Source organism: Rutidosis leptorrhynchoides, chromosome 2 (assembly GCF_046630445.1).
Source record: "Rutidosis leptorrhynchoides isolate AG116_Rl617_1_P2 chromosome 2, CSIRO_AGI_Rlap_v1, whole genome shotgun sequence".
NCBI lineage: Eukaryota > Viridiplantae > Streptophyta > Magnoliopsida > Asterales > Asteraceae > Rutidosis > Rutidosis leptorrhynchoides.
The window spans coordinates 660471919-660494612 of NC_092334.1; the positions used below are offsets into that span (position 1 = coordinate 660471919).

Here is a 22694-nt window from a genome sequence, read left to right on the forward strand (position 1 = left end):
ATTATCCTCATGTTCCAATCACATGATCAATTTCAACATATATAATTAACGATCGTAAGTGTGAGGGACCATCCATGTAACTAGTGTAAACGTGGGTGATCAACCACGTCAAAAATAAACATAAGTGACAATTACGCAATTTTAAACAAACGACATGGACTAACCGCATAATTTTGTCTTAATAAAATTGGTTTTGCCTTTTAAAAAAACACATCCTTAACAAGTGGTATTTATATAATTTTACATTTCATAACTTCTAATTTCTTTTTTTATCAAAAGGTAGTTAAAAGAGTATTTAACACATTAGTTTATGTAAGGTGATCAAAAGCTTAAGCTTACTTGTTCTAAACTTTTGAACTATAAGTTTCAATCATGAGCCCCACCTTCAACAATAAATTAATTCGTAGGTAGGTTTAAAGTGTGTTTCGATAAAAATAGCCAAAAGTTGAAGTTTATTGTTAGAGCTAAATTTTGAAGTTGTAACTGGAGTTTATTGTTTTTTATAAGTGTTTAATGTGATAGCACGAGCTTTTTATCCATGTAATATGACTAAAAAGACAACTAAATAATATGTATATGTAAAAAAATCAAATGAAAGGCTTTTAGGTAATTTTAGATTCCATAAGTTATGCTTTTTTCAATAAACTACTTATGGCTTATGATGGGAATTTTTATTGACGGTAATGGAAAGAATGGCATTTGAGGTAAGGTGGAGAAAGTGGATTCTAGCATGCTTGAAATCAGCTTCTATCTCTATCTTGGTCAACGGGTCTCCAACAGATGAATTCAATCTTGGTAGGGGTGTTAGACAAGGAGATCCATTGTCGTCTTTCCTTTTTAATTTGGTCGCGGAAGGGTTAAATCTTCTGACAAAAGCTTCGGTTTCATGCAACTTATATAAAGGGGTGGAAATTGGTGAAGACAAAATACATATTTCTCATCTCAAGTACGTGGACGACATGATATTCTTTGGGGATTGGAACACTACTAATATCCTCAATCTCATGAAATTACTTAAATGTTTCGAGTTGACTTCGGGTCTTAAAATTAATATCCACAAAAGTCATTTATTTGGTGTTGGTGTTGATAATAGTGAGGTGGAATCAGTGGCTATGGATAGGATAGTTTGGGATGGCAGCAGATGTACTCCTCAATGGCATTGGACCCGTGAACCATTCGGCAGATCAGCAGGCGAACTTGACTCGCTAAACGGCATGTTAGATGCAGCTATTTTAACTCTGGAGAAAGGCGATACATGGCGTTGGCATTTGAGCAATAACGGTTTGTTCACAACGAAGGAGCTTTCTATTTTGATTGATGATAAACTATTAAATGCAGGTACCAATTGTGTAGAAACTTTGAGAAATAATCTTGTTCCAAAAAAAGTCGAAGTGTTTGTGTGGAGAGCTAGAAGGAGAAGGATCCCGGTGTTGGAAGAATTAGATAAACGGGGTATAGACTTACATTCCCTTCGATGCCCCGTATGCGATGAAGATATTGAGACAGTTGAACACTCGTTAATTTTTAGTAAACATGCATACGGCGTTTGGGCTAAGGTGTATGATTGGTGGGGGTTAGTGTAGTGACCCGAACTTTTCCATGTTTATATATATTAATTGAGATTGATATTTACATGATTAAATGTTTCCAACATGTTAAGCAATCAAACTTGTTAAGACTTGATTAATTGAAATATGTTTCATATAGACAATTGACCACCCAAGTTGACCGGCGATTCACGAACGTTAAAACTTGTAAAAACGACATGACGATATATATATGGATATACATATGGTTAACATGAGACTATGATAAGTAAGTATCTCCATAAGTATATTAACAATGAGTTATATACATATAAACAAGACTACTAACTTAAGGATTTCGAAACGAGACATATATGTAACGATTATCGTTGTAACGACATTTAAATGTATATATATCATATTAAGATATATTAATATATCATAATATCATGATAATATAATAATTTAAAATCTCATTTGATATTATAAACATTGGGTTAACAACATTTAACAAGATCGTTAACCTAAAGGTTTCAAAACAACACTTACATGTAACGACTAACGATGACTTAACGACTCAGTTAAAATGTATATACATGTAGTGTTTTAATATGTATTTATACACTTTTGAAAGACGTAAATACACTTATCAAAATACTTCTACTTAACAAAAATGCTTACAATTACATCCTCGTTCAGTTTCATCAACAATTCTACTCGTATGCACCCGTATTCGTACTCGTACAATACACAGCTTTTAGATGTATGTACTATTGGTATATACACTCCAATGATCAGCTCTTAGCAGCCCATGTGAGTCACCTAACACATGTGGGAACCATCATTTGGCAACTAGCATGAAATATCTCATAAAATTACAAAAATACGAGTAATCATTCATGACTTATTTACATGAAAACAAAATTACATATCCTTTATATCTAATCCATACACCAACGACCAAAAACACCTACAAACACTTTCATTCTTCAATTTTCTTCATCTAATTGATCTCTCTCAAGTTCTATCTTCAAGTTCTAAGTGTTCTTCATAAATTCCAAAAGTTCTAGTTTCATAAAATCAAGAATACTTTCAAGTTTGCTAGCTCACTTCCAATCTTGTAAGGTGATCATCCAACCTCAAGAAATCTTTATTTCTTACAGTAGTTCATCATTCTAATACAAGGTAATAATCATATTCAAACTTTGGTTCAATTTCTATAACTATAACAATCTTATTTCAAGTGATGATCTTACTTGAACTTGTTTTCGTGTCATGATTCTGCTTCAAGAACTTCGAGCCATCCAAGGATCCGTTGAAGCTAGATCCATTTTTCTCTTTTCCAGTAGGTTTATCCAAGGAACTTAAGGTAGTAATGATGTTCATAACATCATTCGATTCATACATATAAAGCTATCTTATTCGAAGGTTTAAACTTGTAATCACTAGAACATAGTTTAGTTAATTCTAAACTTGTTCGCAAACAAAAGTTAATCCTTCTAACTTGACTTTTAAAATCAACTAAACACATGTTCTATATCTATATGATATGCTAACTTAATGATTTAAAACCTGGAGACACGAAAAACACCGTAAAACTGGATTTACGCCGTCGTAGTAACACCGCGGGCTGTTTTGGGTTAGTTAATTAAAAACTATGATAAACTTTGATTTAAAAGTTGTTATTCTGAGAAAATAATTTTTATTATGAACATGAAACTATATCCAAAAATTATGGTTAAACTCAAAGTGGAAGTATGTTTTCTAAAATGGTCATCTAGACGTCGTTCTTTCGACTGAAATGACTACCTTTACAAAAACGACTTGTAACTTATTTTTCCGACTATAAACCTATACTTTTTCTGTTTAGATTCATAAAATAGAGTTCAATATGAAACCATAGCAATTCGATTCACTCAAAAAGGATTTAAAATGAAGAAGTTATGGGTAAAACAAGATTGGATAATTTTTCTCATTTTAGCTACGTGAAAATTGGTAACAAATCTATTCCAATCATAACTTAATCAACTTGTATTGTATATTTTTTAATCTTGAGATACCATAGACACGTATACAATGTTTCGACCTATCATGTCGACACATCTATATATATTTCGGAACAACCATAGACACTCTATATGTGAATGTTGGAGTTAGCTATACAGGGTTGAGGTTGATTCCAAAATATATATAGTTTGAGTTGTGATCAATACTGAGATACGTATACACTGGGTCGTGGATTGATTCAAGATAATATTTATCGATTTATTTCTGTACATCTAACTGTGGACAACTAGTTGTAGGTTACTAACGAGGACAGCTGACTTAATAAACTTAAAACATCAAAATATATTAAAAGTGTTGTAAATATATTTTGAACATACTTTGATATATATGTATATATTGTTATAGGTTCGTGAATCAACCAGTGGCCAAGTCTTACTTCCCGACGAAGTAAAAAAAATCTGTGAAAGTGAGTTATAGTCCCACTTTTAAAATCTAATATTTTTGGGATGAGAATACATGCAGGTTTTATAAATGATTTACAAAATAGACACAAGTACGTGAAACTACATTCTATGGTTGAATTATCAAATCGAATATGCCCCTTTTTATTAAGTCTGGTAATCTAAGAATTAGGGAACAGACACCCTAATTGACGCGAATCCTAAAGATAGATCTATTGGGCTTAACAAACCCCATCCAAAGTACCGGATGCTTTAGTACTTCGAAATTTATATCATATCCGAAGGGTGTCCCGGAATGATGGGGATATTCTTATATATGCATCTTGTTAATGTCGGTTACCAGGTGTTCACCATATGAATGATTTTTATCTCTATGTATGGGATGTGTATTGAAATATGAAATCTTGTGGTCTATTATTATGATTTGATATATATAGGTTAAACCTATAACTCACCAACATTTTTGTTGACGTTTTAAGCATGTTTATTCTCAGGTGATTATTAAGAGCTTCCGCTGTCGCATACTTAAATAAGGACGAGATTTGGAGTCCATGCTTGTATGATATTGTGTAAAAACTGCATTCAAGAAACTTATTTTGTTGTAACATATTTGTATTGTAAACCATTATGTAATGGTTGTGTGTAAACAGGATATTTTAGATTATCATTATTTGATAATCTACGTAAAGCTTTTTAAACCTTTATTGATGAAATAAAGGTTATGGTTTGTTTAAAAATGAATGCAGTCTTTGAAAAACGTCTCATATAGAGGTCAAAACCTCGCAACGAAATCAATTAATATGGAACGTTTTTAATCAATAAGAACGGGACATTTCAGTTGGTATCCGAGCGTTGGTCTTAGAGAACCAGAATTTTGCATTAGTGTGTCTTATCGAGTTTGTTAGGATGCATTAGTGAGTCTGGACTTCGACCGTGTTTACTTGAAAAATGATTGCTTAACAAATTTTGTTGGAAATTATATATTTTTAACATGTGAATATTATGTGATATATTAATCTCTTAACGCGTTTGATATTATGTGATAGATGTCTACCTCTAGAACAAGTCCCATTGACTCACCTAATAATAATGAAGAGTTAAATGTAAATTGGAATGATTCGTGGACTGATTCACAAGTTCCCGAAGAGGAACCGGAAGAAGAGTCAGAACCGGAAGAAGAATCGGAACCGGAAGAAGAATCGGAACCGGAAGAAGAATCGGAACCGGATGAAGAAATAGAACCGGTGGGGGAAATAATAAAACGGTTAAGTAAAAGAAAATCCTCAACCAACCGACCAAGGTTAATTATGGTCAATGGTGTTTCCGCCAAGGAAGCAAAATATTGGGAGGATTACCAATTCTCCGATGAATCGGATTCCGACGAGAATTCCGATGATGTTATAGAAATTACCCCAACTGAATTTAAAAAGGCAAAAGAAAATAATAAGGGAAAGGGCATAAAAATAGAGAAATCTAATTCCAACCCCGATGAACTTTATATATATCGTCAACCCCCGAAGTCCTTAAGTTGTAACAATGACCCGGGAACCTCTAAACCACCAGGTTTTTCTAAACCAATGTGGAAAATTACGGCTCGTATTAGGGGAACATCATATATCCCTAGAAACTTGGCAAAACGAACCAAAACCGAAGAAGAAGAAACAAGCTAGTCGGAATAAGATAGTTGTATTCGTGTGGTGTAATATATGTAATATAGTGTGCTTATGCTTTATGATATATGTAAAAATTTCTTGTATTAATAAGTATTTTTTTTATGAATCTAACTCTTGTCTATTTTACAGTATAAAAACACAAAATGGATAGACAACCCAATATTTTAAGAGACCTACCCGGAGACATGATTGATGAAATCTTGTCTAGAGTCGGTCAGAATTCTTCGGCACAACTATTTAAGGCGAGATCAGTTTGTAAGACATTCGAAGAATGTTCCAAGAATGCCTTGGTTTATAAAAGGCTTTCGTTCGAAAGATGGGGGATATCACATTGGGAAATCCATAAGTTACGATGTGTTTACTTTGACGCATATATTGCGGGGAACCCAAATGCTATTTTACGCAATGGGTTAAGAAATTATTTTGACTCAATATATCCAAATATTGGACTTCGTGATTTAGAAAAAGCGGCTAACATGCAACATAAAGAAGCATGTTATGCTTACGGATTAGTAATGTTCGCTTCTCACCAAAGTGAGAACAAGAACATCGGCCTACAACTATTAAACAAAACGTTCCCACAAGTGACGGAGTCGGTAATTGGGGTAAGAAATGAGGTTTTTAGATTGTTACGGGACTGTTGGACATTACGTAACCCTCGTCCCTTTGACGACGTTACAACACGCTGTCTTATCAACGGCCATAACGGTTATGTTCCACAAGACCAAGGATGGGAAGTAGTCCTAGTAAAACCAGAATGCATGACTTGTTTCTGGACGTATGAATTACGTGTCTTTATTGCCTTTGCTGAACGACTTGTGTACTAGCTAGAATTATCTTCACAACTATCTTGTATCAAAGTTATTGTGTGCTATATTTCATGCTTTATGTAAAATAAGCGATATTGTAAGTTTGTAAAATATTGTATAAAAATTTGAACGCGGAATATTATTATAATCAGTTTTTCATATAGAATTGTAGTAGTTGAATTGTATATTAGCTACTAAGTATGAACTTAACGGGTAGGTACTACCCGAATTTAAACTTATAAAACGCTAATATGAAGAAAAAGCTTTTATAAATGAGTTCATATTATGCTACGAAATACTATTAACTACTCTTAATATTCTGTATGATTAACTTGTTCCATTTGACTATTTTGAAGGAAATGGCACCGACTACTCGACACACCGTGAATATGAATGAAGAGGAATTCCGTACTTTTCTAGCTTCAAACATAGCCGCAGTACAGGCTGCGCTACATACCAACAATAACCTTGGATCTAGCAGTACAGGAAATCGTGTAGGATGCAACTACAAAGAATTCACTGCCTGCAAACCTTTGGAATTTGATGGAACCGAAGGACCGATCGGATTGAAACGGTGGACCGAGAAGGTCGAATCGGTGTTTGCCATAAGTAAGTGTACTGAAGAGGACAAAGTGAAGTACGCTACGCATACCTTCACAGGTTCTGCGTTAACATGGTGGAATACCTATCTAGAGCAAGTGGGACAAGATGATGCTTACGCACTACCGTGGTCAGCATTCAAGCACTTGATGAACGAGAAGTACCGTCCCAGAACCGAGGTCAATAAGCTCAAGACAGAACTTAGAGGGTTACGAACCCAAGGATTTGATATTACCACGTACGAAAGACGATTCACAGAATTGTGCCTATTATGTCCGGGAGCATTCGAAGATGAGGAAGAGAAGATCGACGCGTTTGTGAAAGGATTACCGGAAAGAATCCAAGAAGATATAAGTTCACACGAGCCCGCCTCCATACAACAGGCATGTAGAATGGCTCACAAACTAGTGAACTAGATTGAAGAAAGAATTAAAGAACAGACTGCTGAAGAGGCCAATGTGAAGCAAGTCAAAAGAAAGTGGGAGGAAAACGGTGATAAGAATCACCAATACAACAACAACAGCAATTACAACAATAATCGCAACAATTATCCCAACAATCGCAACATCAATCGCAACTACAACAAACGGCCCAACAACAACAACAACAACAACAACGACAATAGCAACTACAACAATCATCCCAACAACAATAATAACCGCAACAACAACAACAATCAGAAGCAGCTATGCCAAAGGTGTGAAAAGTATCACTCAGGGTTCTGCACCAAATTTTGCAACAAGTGTAAAAGAAATGGTCATAGCGCAGCGAAGTGTGAGGTCTACGGACCAGGGGTTAATAGAACGAAAGGAACAAATGGTGTCGGAAAGAGTAATGGCGGAGCAAGTAGTGTCGGAGCAAGTTATGCCAATGTAGTTTGTTATAAATGTGGAAAACCGGGCCACATTATTAGAAATTGCCCGAACCATGAGAACACGAATGGACAAGGCCGCGGAAGAGTTTTCAATATTAATGCGGCAGAGGCACAGGAAGACCCGGAGCTTGTTACGGGTACGTTTCTTATTGATAATAAATCTGCTTACGTTTTATTTGATTCGTGTGCGGATAGAAGCTATATGAGTAGAGATTTTTGTGCTAAATTAAGTTGTCCATTGACGCCTTTGGATAGTAAACTTTTACTCGAATTAGCAAATGGTAAATTAATTTCAGCAGATAATATATGTCGAAATCGAGAAATTAAACTAGTTAGCGAAACATTTAAGATTGATTTGATACCAGTAGAGTTAGGGAGTTTTGATGTGATAATCGGTATGGACTGGTTGAAAGAAGTGAAAGCAGAGATCGTTTGTTATAAAAATGCAATTCGCATTATACGAGAAAAAGGAAAACCCTTAATGGTGTACGGAGAAAAGGGCAACACGAAGCTACATCTTATTAGTAATTTGAAGGCACAAAAACTAATAAGAAAAGGTTGCTATGCTGTTCTAGCACACGTCGAGAAAGTACAAACTGAAGAAAAGAGCATCAATGATGTTCCCATTGTAAAAGAATTTCCCGATGTATTTCCGAAAGAATTACCGGGATTACCCCCACATCGATCCGTTGAATTTCAAATAGATCTTGTACCAGGAGCTGCACCAATAGCTCGTGCTCCTTACAGACTCGCACCCAACGAGATGAAAGAACTGCAAAGCCAATTACAAGAACTTTTAGAGCGTGGTTTCATTCGACCAAGCACATCACCGTGGGGAGCTCCTGTTTTGTTTGTCAAGAAGAAAGATGGTACATTCAGGTTGTGTATCGACTACCGAGAGTTGAACAAACTTACCATCAAGAACCGCTACCCACTACCGAGAATCGACGACTTATTTGATCAACTACAAGGCTCGTCTGTTTATTCAAAGATTGACTTACGTTCCGGGTATCATCAAATGCGGGTGAAAGAAGATGATATTCCAAAGACTGCTTTCAGAACACGTTACGGTCATTACGAGTTTATGGTCATGCCGTTTGGTTTAACTAATGCACCAGCTGTGTTCATGGACCTTATGAACCGAGTGTGTGGACCATACCTTGACAAGTTTGTCATTGTTTTCATTGATGACATACTTATTTACTCAAAGAATGACCAAGAACACGGTGAACATTTGAGAAAGGTGTTAGAAGTATTGAGGAAGGAAGAATTGTATGCTAAGTTTTCAAAGTGTGCATTTTGGTTGGAAGAAGTTCAATTCCTCGGTCACATAGTGAACAAAGAAGGTATTAAGGTGGATCCGGCAAAGAGAGAAACTGTTGAAAAGTGGGAAACCCCGAAAACTCCGAAACACATACGCCAGCTTTTAGGACTAGCTGGTTACTACAGAAGGTTCATCCAAGACTTTTCCAGAATAGCAAAACCCTTGACTGCATTAACGCATAAAGGGAAGAAATTTGAATGGAATGATGAACAAGAGAAATCGTTTCAGTTATTGAAGAAAAAGCTAACTACGGCACCTATATTGTCATTGCCTGAAGGGAATGATGATTTTGTGATTTATTGTGACGCATCAAAGCAAGGTCTCGGTTGTGTATTAATGCAACGAACGAAGGTGATTGCTTATGCGTCTAGACAATTGAAGATTCACGAACAAAATTATACGACGCATGATTTGGAATTAGGCGCGGTTGTTTTTGCATTAAAGACTTGGAGGCACTACTTATATGGGGTCAAAAGTATTATATATACCGACCACAAAAGTCTTCAACACATATTTAATCAGAAACAACTGAATATGAGGCAGCGTAGGTGGATTGAATTATTGAATGATTATGACTTTGAGATTCGTTACCACCCGGGGAAGGCAAATGTGGTAGCCGATGCCTTGAGCAGGAAGGACAGAGAACCCATTCGAGTAAAATCTATGAATATAATGATTCATAATAACCTTACTACTCAAATAAAGGAGGCGCAACAAGGAGTTTTAAAAGAGGGAAATTTAAAGGATGAAATACCCAAAGGATCGGAGAAGCATCTTAATATTTAGGAAGACGGAACCCGGTATAGGGCTGAAAGGATTTGGGTACCAAAATTTGGAGATATGAGAGAAATGGTACTTAGAGAAGCTCATAAAACCAGATACTCAATAAATCCTGGAACGGGGAAGATGTACAAGGATCTCAAGAAACATTTTTGGTGGCCAGGTATGAAAGCCGATGTTGCTAAATACGTAGGAGAATGTTTGACGTGTTCTAAGGTCAAAGCTGAGCATCAGAAACCATCAGGTCTACTTCAACAACCCGAAATCCCGGAATGGAAATGGGAAAACATTACCATGGATTTCATCACTAAATTGCCAAGGACTGCAAGTGGTTTTGATACTATTTGGGTAATAGTTGATCGTCTCACCAAATCAGCACACTTCCTTCCAATAAGAGAAGATGACAAGATGGAGAAGTTAGCACGACTGTATTTGAAGGAAGTCGTCTCCAGACATGGGATACCAATCTCTATTATCTCTGATAGGGATGGCAGATTTATTTCAAGATTCTGGCAGACATTACAGCAAGCATTAGGAACTCGTCTAGACATGAGTACTGCCTATCATCCACAAACTGATGGGCAGAGCGAAAGGACGATACAAACACTTGAAGACATGCTACGAGCATGTGTTATTGATTTCGGAAACAGTTGGGATCGACATCTACCGTTAGCAGAATTTTCCTACAACAACAGCTACCATTCAAGCATTGAGATGGCGCCGTTTGAAGCACTTTATGGTAGAAAGTGCAGGTCTCCGATTTGTTGGAGTGAAGTGGGGGATAGACAGGTTACGGGTCCGGAGATTATACAAGAAACTACCGAGAAGATCATCCAAATTCAACAACGGTTGAAAACCGCCCAAAGTCGACAAAAGAGCTACGCTGACATTAAAAGAAAAGATATAGAATTTGAAATTGGAGAGATGGTCATGCTTAAAGTTGCACCTTGGAAAGGCGTTGTTCGATTTGGTAAACGAGGGAAATTAAATCCAAGGTATATTGGACCATTCAAGATTATTGATCGTGTCGGACCAGTAGCTTACCGACTTGAGTTACCTCAACAACTCGCGGATGTACATAACACTTTCCACGTCTCGAATTTGATGAAATGTTTTGCTAAAGAAGATCTCACTATTCCGTTAGATGAAATCCAAATCAACGAAAAACTTCAATTCATCGAAGAACCCATCGAAATAATGGATCGTGAGGTTAAAAGACTTAAGCAAAACAAGATACCAATTGTTAAGGTTCGATGGAATGCTCGTAGAGGACCCAAGTTCACCTGGGAGCGTGAAGATCAGATGAAGAAGAAATACCCGCATCTATTTCCAGAAGATTCGTCAACACCTTCAACAGCTTAAAATTTCGGGACGAAATTTATTTAACGGGTAGGTACTGTAGTGACCCGAACTTTTCCATGTTTATATATATTAATTGAGATTGATATTTACATGATTAAATGTTTCTAACATGTTAAGCAATCAAACTTGTTAAGACTTGATTAATTGAAATATGTTTCATATAGACAATTGACCACCCAAGTTGACCGGCGATTCACGAACGTTAAAACTTGTAAAAACGACATGACGATATATATATGGATATACATATGGTTAACATGAGATTATGATAAGTAAGTATCTCCATAAGTATATTAACAATGAGTTATATACATATAAACAAGACTACTAACTTAAGGATTTCGAAACGAGACATATATGTAACGATTATCGTTGTAACGACATTTAAATGTATATATATCATATTAAGATATATTAATATATCATAATATCATGATAATATAATAATTTAAAATCTCATTTGATATTATAAACATTGGGTTAACAACATTTAACAAGATCGTTAACCTAAAGGTTTCAAAACAACACTTACATGTAACGACTAACGATGATTTAACGACTCAGTTAAAATGTATATACATGTAGTGTTTTAATATGTATTTATACACTTTTGAAAGACTTAAATACACTTATCAAAATACTTCTACTTAACAAAAATGCTTACAATTACATCCTCGTTCAGTTTCATCAACAATTCTACTCGTATGCACCCGTATTCGTACTCGTACAATACACAGCTTTTAGATGTATGTACTATTGGTATATACAATCCAATGACCAGCTCTTAGCAGCCCATGTGAGTCACCTAACACATGTGGGAACCATCATTTGGCAACTAGCATGAAATATCTCATAAAATTACAAAAATATGAGTAATCATTCATGACTTATTTACATGAAAACAAAATTACATATCCTTTATATCTAATCCATACACCAACGACCAAAAACACCTACAAACACTTTCATTCTTCAATTTTCTTCATCTAATTGATCTCTCTCAAGTTCTATCTTCAAGTTCTAAGTGTTCTTCATAAATTCCAAAAGTTCTAGTTTCATAAAATCAAGAATACTTTCAAGTTTGCTAGCTCACTTCCAGTCTTGTAAGGTGATCATCCAACCTCAAGAAATCTTTATTTCTTACAGTAGTTCATCATTCTAATACAATGTAATAATCATATTCAAACTTTGGTTCAATTTCTATAACTATAACAATCTTATTTCAAGTGATGATCTTACTTGAACTTGTTTTCGTGTCATGATTCTGCTTCAAGAACTTCGAGCCATCCAAGGATCCGTTGAAGCTAGATCCATTTTTCTCTTTTCCAGTAGGTTTATCCAAGGAACTTAAGGTAGTAATGATGTTCATAACTGTAACGACCCGGAAATTTCCGACCAAATTTAAACCTTAAACTCTATATATTTCCGACACGATAAGCAAAAACCTTAATGTTGAGTCTAGAAAGTCTGAAATCTATATTTGAATGATTAGTTACCCATTGACCAAGCCTAACGATTTACGAACTTTTATGTGTATATATGATATATATTTATTAATTGATAACGTTAACAAGGTATTAGATATGTAATATTTGGTTTCGATATAAGAATACTATATTTATCGGCGAGAGTAAAAGATAATATATTTTTACTACATGTCAAGGTGTAATTATTAAGTTTAATATAGTTATCTGTTATTATTTTAGAAATTATAAAATATGATTTATATGTCACGTCTTCTTTAAAAAGGATTATAATTTTTATAAATATCTGAAACCACTTTCGTCAAATTATTATCAAACCATTTTGATAAGAATAAAGATTTTTAACGTTATCTTAAAAGTTGGAATTTTTCTTGAAACCTTTTGACAAATTGTAAATGATAACGGTCCGTGATTTTAATAAAAATGAATATTTAAATAAAGCGTGTTTATTAAATATATATTTATGTATTTTTACAAAATGATTAAATATAGTCTTTAGCTAAATATAAAACGTTTTGTATTTAAAAATACTTAGTTAAACAACGAACATTTTTTTTTTTGATATAATATAATTTGATTATAAAATATTTTTAGGGATTTTCAATGATATAAAAATAAAAATAAAGATAATATAAAGATTTTTAATGAGCACCAAAAGACTACAACATTTCATCACAAGATTTCAAGTTAAAATGTTGGAAATCACTAAACCTGCGCACTTGCACGAGAAAAATCATAACTAATTCATTCGGACTCGAAAAAGGGTGATCTTGGTGTCCAAACGACCGTAACTCAAAAATCTACAACTTTCGTGACTATACCTTACACGAATCGTGTACCCATTTACACGAATCGTGTAATGTTTTGCCGACATAAAGTAGTTAGGTGACGAAAATTTTCTTTAAAAGGCCTTCTATTATTTTTCATTTCATCAAACATCGCACACACACATATATACACATAATAATACTCTGTAAACTTATAAAATTTATATTATTATTATTATTATTATTATTATTATTATTATTATTATTAAAATTATTATTAAGATTAAAGATTAAGATTAGTATTAATTTTAAGATCAAGAGTATTTATTGTACCAAAATTTATACAAAGATTCTATGACGGGGTTCTATCCAAGTGTTCCAAAACTGGTTTTATGAATGGGATAATATTAAGGAGATTATGGGTCAAATCTATGAAAGTTATGGGTACGGATCGGGGGTTTTGCTCATGAGACAAACTAGTGTTTGTCATCTCTGTTGCGTCTAAATAATATCCTGCAATATTGAATCTCAATATTGATACGTAAGCACTCTAAACTTAACTTTTATTTACTTTTAGTGTGTCCCTGACTGGTGCTCGAGAAATTAGGATCGTGTATATTTTTATATCTATTTTTGTTAAAATATATTTTTAGGATAGAATCTGAATTAGTTACTCTTGCAGTTGAAATAAGGTATATGAATAATATGTTTTTGGAAAGGTGGCGAAAAACTATAAACTTTTCATTCAGATGTCGAAAGAATTCGACGGATGGATTTGAAGTTATAGTCAATCGAACTTTTGTACAAATTGTTTAAAAATGAACATTTTTACATTTTATTTACGATATCGTTAAAATCATTATTATTATTAGATTGTTATTATAAGTATTATTATTATCAAAATAGTACTATCATTGTTATTATATCTAAATACAATTGATATTTTTATCAAAAACTATTAAACTAATATTTTTGATCATTATTATTAATAAAACTATTAATTTATTTTCATTGACACTAAAATTATTATTTCTATTAAAAATATTATTTTTAATGAAAATATTGCTAACTTATCATTTCGTATATATTTTTTTTAATAAAGTTTTAATTATAAAAATTATATAATTTTATGAAATATTTGACAACAATATTTAATTATATTTAAACATGAATGAATTTTTGGAAATCATCTTTGAGTCAAATGAATTTTTGTTAACTTTTACATATTAGTCTCGAGCATTAGGATTGGTACACTATAATTTGACTTTAATTGTTATTTAGATATTAATCAATATATATAATTATATAATTAATTAGGTTCGTGAATCGAAGGCCAACCTTATAAGTTATCAATGATGTTATATGTATTTTTACTACAAAATACAATTGGTGAGTTTCATTTGCTCCCTTTTTAATTGCTTTTGCAATATATATATATTTTTGGGACTGAGAATACATGCGCTATTTTATAAATGTTTACGAAATAGACACAAGTACTTAAAATACATTCTACGTTGAGTTGTACCACTTGCATACTTCCCTGTAGCTTGGTAACTAATATTTACAGCTGTATTGTAAACGCGAATCCTGTTGATAGATCTATCGGGCCTGACAACCCCAACCGGACTGGACGACCAGTATTCAACGGTTGCACAGTACTTCGTTAAAGCGACTACACTTTGGTACAGTGTAGTAAGATTATATATATTAAAGGGAATATGCGACGTGATTAAATGTTAAGTATGGTTACCAAGTGCTCAACCACTTAGAATGCTTTTATACACTTGCGAGTGTACAGATATTTATAACTATGAAATCTTGTGGTCTATTGAAACTTTTGATAACTGTTGTTGCGATAAACTTATGAACTCACCAACCTTTTGGTTGACACTTTTAAGCATGTTTATTCTCAGGTACGAATTAAGTCTTCCGCTGTGCATTAGCTCATATAAAGGATACTAGTTGGGACCATTTAAGTCATGATACAAGAACGTTGCATTCGAGTCATTGAAGATCATTAAGAGCTAAAATTTAGTTATTTGAATTTTGGGAAATGTTAGACGAACATGTCAATTTTGATGTAATGGTAGATTGTCTTTTTAAGAATAAATGCAACGTTTGTAAAATGTATCATATAGAGGTCAAATACCTCGCGATGTTATCAACTATTATAATTCGTTTGTAATCGATATGGACGTTGTCCGAATGGATTAGGAACGGATCGTTATAGGTGGTATCAGAGCGTTGGTCTTAGCGAACCAGGTCACCCATTAGTGTGTCTAACTGGTGGTTGTTAGGATACATTAGTGAGACTGGACTTTGACCGTGTCTGCTTGTCAAAAAGTTTTGCTTATCACATTAGTCGGAAATCATCTGCTTATCATCTTTAGGGAATTGCCTGCTTAGCATTCTTAAGCCTAGACACGTCTTACTGCATTTAGTGCATCGATAGTGTATAGACGAAATTCATATCTTAGCGCATCCTAGATTTGCCTGATACACGCCGTAAATTTCTTTGAAGACTACGAAATCTTTGGTAATATATATAGATATTCTATATAGTTAGAATATCATACGACATCCGGAAATCATTTCACATTGAAGAACCTTTCCATCCACTAAATTACTCTTTTGGCGATAAACCTGAAACACTTACCGACGAACCTGTTCGAGAAACCATTTCTTTTCCCCTTTTTACGGATATCTCATCATAATTATATACCATCTCATATTCCGAATTTTATACATCCGCTCGCTTCAATCGCCAATCATTCCGGTGTACAAGTATAAGTTAACAAACTTCGCGTTCGTGTGACGGCTATGGAAAATATGGTACGACGGTTACAAACATCAGCAGTAGCCACAACCGCGTCGTAAACCACAACGTCATAAACTATACCATGAGTATAGTCACCGTTCTACGTATCGTTCTATCTACTAAATTTTCGTTCGGTATATCGTCCTATATTGAAAGGACCCGTTCATATACATTATAAACGATTCACAATAGTTGATTACATCGCGAGGTATTTGACCTCTATATGATACGTTTTACAAACATTGCATTCGTTTTTAAAAGACAAACTTTCTTTACATCAAAAATTGATGGCATGCATACCATTTCATATTACATCCAACTATAATTGACTTAATATTAATCTTGATGAACTTAACGACTCGAATGCAACGTCTTTCAAAGTATGTCTTGAATGACTCCAAGTAATATCCTTAAAATGAGCTAATGCACAGCGGAAGATTTCTTTAATACCTGAGAATAAACATGCTTTAAAGTGTCAACCAAAAGGTTGGTGAGTTCATTAGTTTATCATAATCCATCATTTCCGTAATAGTAATAGACCACAAGATTTCAGTTTCTATAAATATCCGTACACTCGCAAGTGTATAAAAGTATTCTATAAGTTGTAGGCACCCGGTAACAAGCCTTAACGTTCATGTTTTACCCTCTGAAGTACACCAGATCAGGTGTGTTTAAAATAACCTCGAAGTACTAAAGCATCCCATAGTCAGGATGAGGTTTGTCAGACCCAATAGATCTATCTTTAGGATTCGCGCCTACCGTACATAGACAAGTAGTTTAATGTTACCAAGCTAAGGGAATATTTCTGGTTTAAACCCACATAGAATTAGTTTTAGTACTTGTGCCTATTTCGTAAAACATTTATAAATCAGCGCATGTATTCTCAGCCTAAAAATATATATAAAAAGGGAGCAAATGAAACTCACAATACTGTATTTCGTAGCAATTATGTATATGACGGCACTGAACAAGTGCAGGGTTTGTCTCGGATTCACGAACCTATATTAAGTATATATATTTATATGTTGGTCAATATCTGTGTAACAATTTAGGTCAAGTCGTAGTGTATCACAATCCTAATGCTCGAGACCGACATGCAAAAGTCAACAAAAGTCAACTTGACCCAAAATGACTTCCAAAATCTATACATGTTTATTATATAACTTATATATAGTAGTTTTATATATTTAAATATATTTATCAGATCTTATTATACTAAATAATACAAGTCATTTATTAATAAATAAAAATTTATATTAAAATTCATATATGATAAAAATATACTTTTATATATCTCAAGTAATAAAATTTATAAAATTCACTTAATATCATAAAAATGTAGTGGTATGTATTATTAATGTAATTACATTACGTGTGGTAAAAATATCTTTGTACGCATATTTATTTGATAAAATAATATTGATAATAATGATAATGATAAAAATAATAAAATGATAGTTTCAATAAAAATATTAATTTTTAGTAATAAAGATAATTTTAGCAATAACATCAACTGATAACAGTTATAATAATCGTTTTAATAATAATATTAAAATTAATGATAATTCAGTTGACCATATCTTTTAATCCGTTCATCGAAACCACACGATTTCTAAATGAAAAGTTATTAATTTTTTTCTTCAGCTTTTCAACGACATGAATATCATATAACTTATCTCAGTAGCATATGTATCAAATTCGTGATTTATCATAAACTATTTAACGATGAAACTAAGCATACAAACATGCATAATCATATATACTCGAGCACTAGTCAGGGATACACTATTAATATATAAAAGATAAGATATGAATGCTCACGTATCAATATTGTGATTCAATATTGCAGGAAAGTACGTAGACGCAATGAAAATGATAAACGTTAGGTTGACCTCACGAGCAATACCCTCGATCAATACCCATAACCTTCATAGCTATAACCCATAATTTCCTTAGCTCTATCCCATTTGAAAACTTATTTTGAAATTGTCTGAATATAACTCCGTCGTAGTATTTTATGTATACTAATAATATCTTGAAATAATACTAAGTAAATATATATATATATGTAATTCGATTGAGAGAGTTTAGAGAAATATATTTTCAAGTTTCTATGAAATAATGAAACCTATTGAATTCTATTTATAATAGATTTTTGAATTATTAAAGTGAATTATTAAAGTATGAATTATTAAAGTGAATTATTAAAGTATGAATTATTGAAGTGAATTATTAAAGTATGAATTATTAAAGTGAATTATTAAAGTATGAATTATTAAAGTGAATTATTAAAGTATGAATTATTAAAGTGAATTATTAAAGTATGAATTATTAAAGTTAAAGTAAAGTAAAAGTAAAGTAAAGGTAAAGTTAAAGTATAGTAAAAGTATAAAACTATGTACATATAATACGCGTATAAAAAAATATATATAATATTAATTTAAATCATTTTATATATTTAATAAAATAAAATATAAATATCGTTATCTTTATCATACTGGTTAAGTATTGAGTTGTCAAAAAGAATAGATTTCTTAAATCACAGTGGACCTCATAACATAGGCCCGTAATCATATCATAATGTATCTGATAATTCAATTATTTGATATTATCTCTTAATTCTATCGATAAATATATCGATACAAATATGTTCATGTAAAGTATCATATATCTAATACTTTGTTAATGTTTTCAGTTAATATTATATATTATATATACATATCTATATATACATATCTATATACACATAATTGTTCGTGAATCGTCGAACACGGTCAAAGGGTAATTGATTACGTGAATGTAGTTCCAAACTTTTTGAGATTCAACATTACAAATTCTGCTTATCGTGTCGGAAACATATAAAGGTTAAGTTTAAATTTGGTTGGAAATTTCCGGGTCGTCACAGTACCTACCCGTTAAAGAAATTTCGTCCCGAAATTTGATCGAGGTCGTCATGGCTAACTATAAAAATGTTTTCATGACGAATATGAGTTGATAAATAGAGTTTTATCATCATTGAGTAATATAGATAAAACAATTTGATTACGCGAAGAGTATAAGTGAAGCTATCGCAAGAGAGTGAAATGAGTAAACGTATATTCGTTTTAACCGATGACGTAGTTATGATTGATTTTCGGAATTCACGGGATTTAAAGAAAATCTTTGCAATAAGATTTGGTTCTTCAGCGATTAAGGAAATCAGGATCTTCTTGGATTAAATGCGATAATCTGTCTCGATTTCTCTGTCTGATATTTTACTATAATTCCACCCCCTTCGTTTCTTTATTTCCACGGCTCACACCTTCTAGTCTTTCTCCCCAATTCATACTTTAAAGCATTCGTTAATATGCTTCATCCAGTATTGATTCTTGATATACTCTTAACTTTCATATCTGTCATTCTTCTTTTTCATCTACCACCGGAGGAAGTTATTTTCTTCTACCATTACCTTGGGGTTATTGTGTTTTTCATTCTCCCGTGTCTTTATATTGCTATATGCATTGATATACACGGTTTGTAATTTCGGGGTTGTTATCGGGCTTTATATTCTCCATTATATTTCGGAGCTTCATGCTTTCGTTTTCTCTTCCCGACCTTAAGTCAAGCGAATAATGGTCCAGAATTCGTAGGTATGGAGTTTTGGATGAACATAGTTAATGTTCTGAGAAGGTAATCGTAATGGCACGATCTTGATTTGTCAAATTACCAGAATATCCGAAAAAGACCGAATCATCAAGAAATATATTTTCTTGATATATTTAGAGATTATATAGAATGAAAGAGTTATGTAACATAGTTCATGATGAGGGTGGGATCTATGAACCTTTATCACGTTTCATTAGAAACTCAGCATGACTTACTGTAATATAATCACGTTGATCAAGTGTCATTATATTATACTAACTCATGCTTCAGCTCCCAACACCACTTTAAAAATATTCATATTTTAAACTCGAAGGTTTCAAAATTTAGAAACTAAAATAGTTTCTTTTATGATGTTACACAGATATCGCAAGGAGAAAATTGATTTCCGATAAGAATGACTATGGAATTATCTCCAGAAATATGGAGGATATTTATAATGAAAGATACGATGATATCTTAGAATTTCTAATATCAAAGGATGATGAAGAATATTGTCCGCAAGGGTTTAGATTCGGAGGCAAGGTATTCGTTAATGGCTTCAGCAGATACTGAATCATTTGGATTCTTTGAAGGCAGGTTTATTCTTTGTGATTTATCCACAGCCTCCTTCATACTTTGCTCAATCAGTTTTCCAGTTCCAAACCTTCTATTTTTCTCAGCTTTACCACCATACTATTCTTTATCATCAAACTTTTGACTGTTAAGGTCGTTTACAGTTTTTGCTATTTCATCAGCATTTTTCCAAAATTCGGAGAACTAGTTTCGCAGTTTGGGGTGTTTTTCAGAAACTTCACATTCGAAGTATGTAAGTCTATAAGATAGACATTATATGTATATATATAACTGTTGGCGTAGAATTGCTGCAAAATTCGAAATACTGATTGCTAGTTCCCGGTAGTTGGTATAGCAATTATTGTTACAAGATGTAGGTGAGTACATGATGGGGTTTCAATGAGTACAATGATTTTTCGGAAGGTCACAGATTAATGAAGTTGTTGATAAATTTACTGCTAATGTGGTGGAACATGAAAGGTTCCCCAGTAACAAGAACGTATATGTCAAGGTTATAATAAGGTTAATCTAAAAAGTCGAAGTTGACTGGTTGAAAGTGTGGTAAAACTGGATACTTTGAAAATGGATTGCAATATTATTTTCAGTAATAACAATGCTAAAGGATCTTTCACATTTTTGAAGTCAAAGTATAGCTTTGAAAGATGTAGAGATCTAAGAATGATTTCACCGGTTCAGAGTTATGACTTGGTTTCTGATCTGTCAATATCAGAATATGTAATTGAATTTGTATGAAAACGATTGTATATCGTTGTGAGCATTGTTAATAATTTTTGAATCAAAGTTGAAGAATGTACAGTGTAACATATTAATTGTGAACTTATATATTTCCCGAGTATTACCTACCCGTTAAAGATTTCACAAGTAATATTTTGTACAAAAGAATTTTTATTACCGTCTTTATGAAAATATATGTATGTATATTTTCTTCAGATGTAACACAGATTTAATGAGTTAATATCATATTAAGCTCATTTAATTTTTGGCTGGATTAGAAATGAATAATCTCTAAAACATTAAAAATTTCATAATCTTCGTGGAGTATTTTACTAATGTAATCAATACTTCGTTATTCAGTTTTATTGATATTTTCTCAGTGAATCATGTTGGTGCTTATGGAACCCTTGCTAACTTCGCAAGGTACAAATGATATTTTCTGGAAAGTTTCGAGTATATCGAAAATGAAAATGTAAAATCAATTATGTAATTGAATAATACACTTGGTTTATTATGAAATGGAATTCATTGGGTTGAAACAGAGATTGTAGTTAACAATGGTTAAGTTGTTAAGGAAGGATGTACATCATTGCATATTAGTAGCATGAACTAACCGAGCAGTACCTACCAGTTAAGTTTCACACGTAATAGCTTAGTACGAAAAGATTTATTTGATTTCAAAATTCATATATACTAAATATACATAAAATTTCTTCAGGGAAAATGAGTTAGTACTTCATCGGTTATTGTTGCTGGTATTTCTTGGTAACTACTGTGCGTATGATGTTGATGCTCGTGGAACAGATTGTGAAGTTGAGGTTTGCGATGCGGATGTTGCTGGTGGTGGTAATGGTACTGTTGGTGTTGTTGTCGATGGTACTGTTGATGCCGGTGATGATGTTGGTGCTTGTAACCTTTGCACCGTATTCTCCAAAGCCACTACCCGAACGCGAAGCTCGTTGACTTCTTCTATTACACCGGGGTGATTGTCGGTTCGGACGAGAGGATAAATAAGATCTAGAATTTGGTGTAGTATACAATTATGACGAGATACTCTGGAAATGAGAGAGAAAATGGTGTTTCGGACAGGTTCGCCGGTAAGTGCTTCAGGTTCATTGCCAAGAGGGCAATGTGGTGGATGAAAGGGATCGCCTTCTTCTTGTCTCCAATGGTTAAGTAGATTACGAACCCATCCCCAATTCATCCAGAATAGATGATGGCTAATTGGTTGATCCATTCCGGTCACACTGCTTTCGGAGCTCATGTGGAAATCCATA

At 33.1% G+C, this 22694-nt stretch overlaps 1 protein-coding gene across 1 annotated transcript; it reads left to right on the plus strand.

Moving 5' to 3' along the window:
* The first annotated feature begins 692 nt into the window (after positions 1–692).
* On the plus strand, positions 693–1583 carry LOC139890202 (uncharacterized). Its single transcript, XM_071873098.1, has one exon. It carries the CDS (start codon positions 693–695, stop codon positions 1581–1583), a length of 891 nt encoding a protein of 296 aa, XP_071729199.1.
* Positions 1584–22694: the final 21111 nt, after the last annotated feature.

What these genes read in the sequence shown, in the direction of transcription:
- LOC139890202 (XM_071873098.1), top strand. Translation starts at nt 693, where the DNA reads ATGGCATTTGAGGTAAGGTGGAGAAAGTGGATTCTAGCATGCTTGAAA.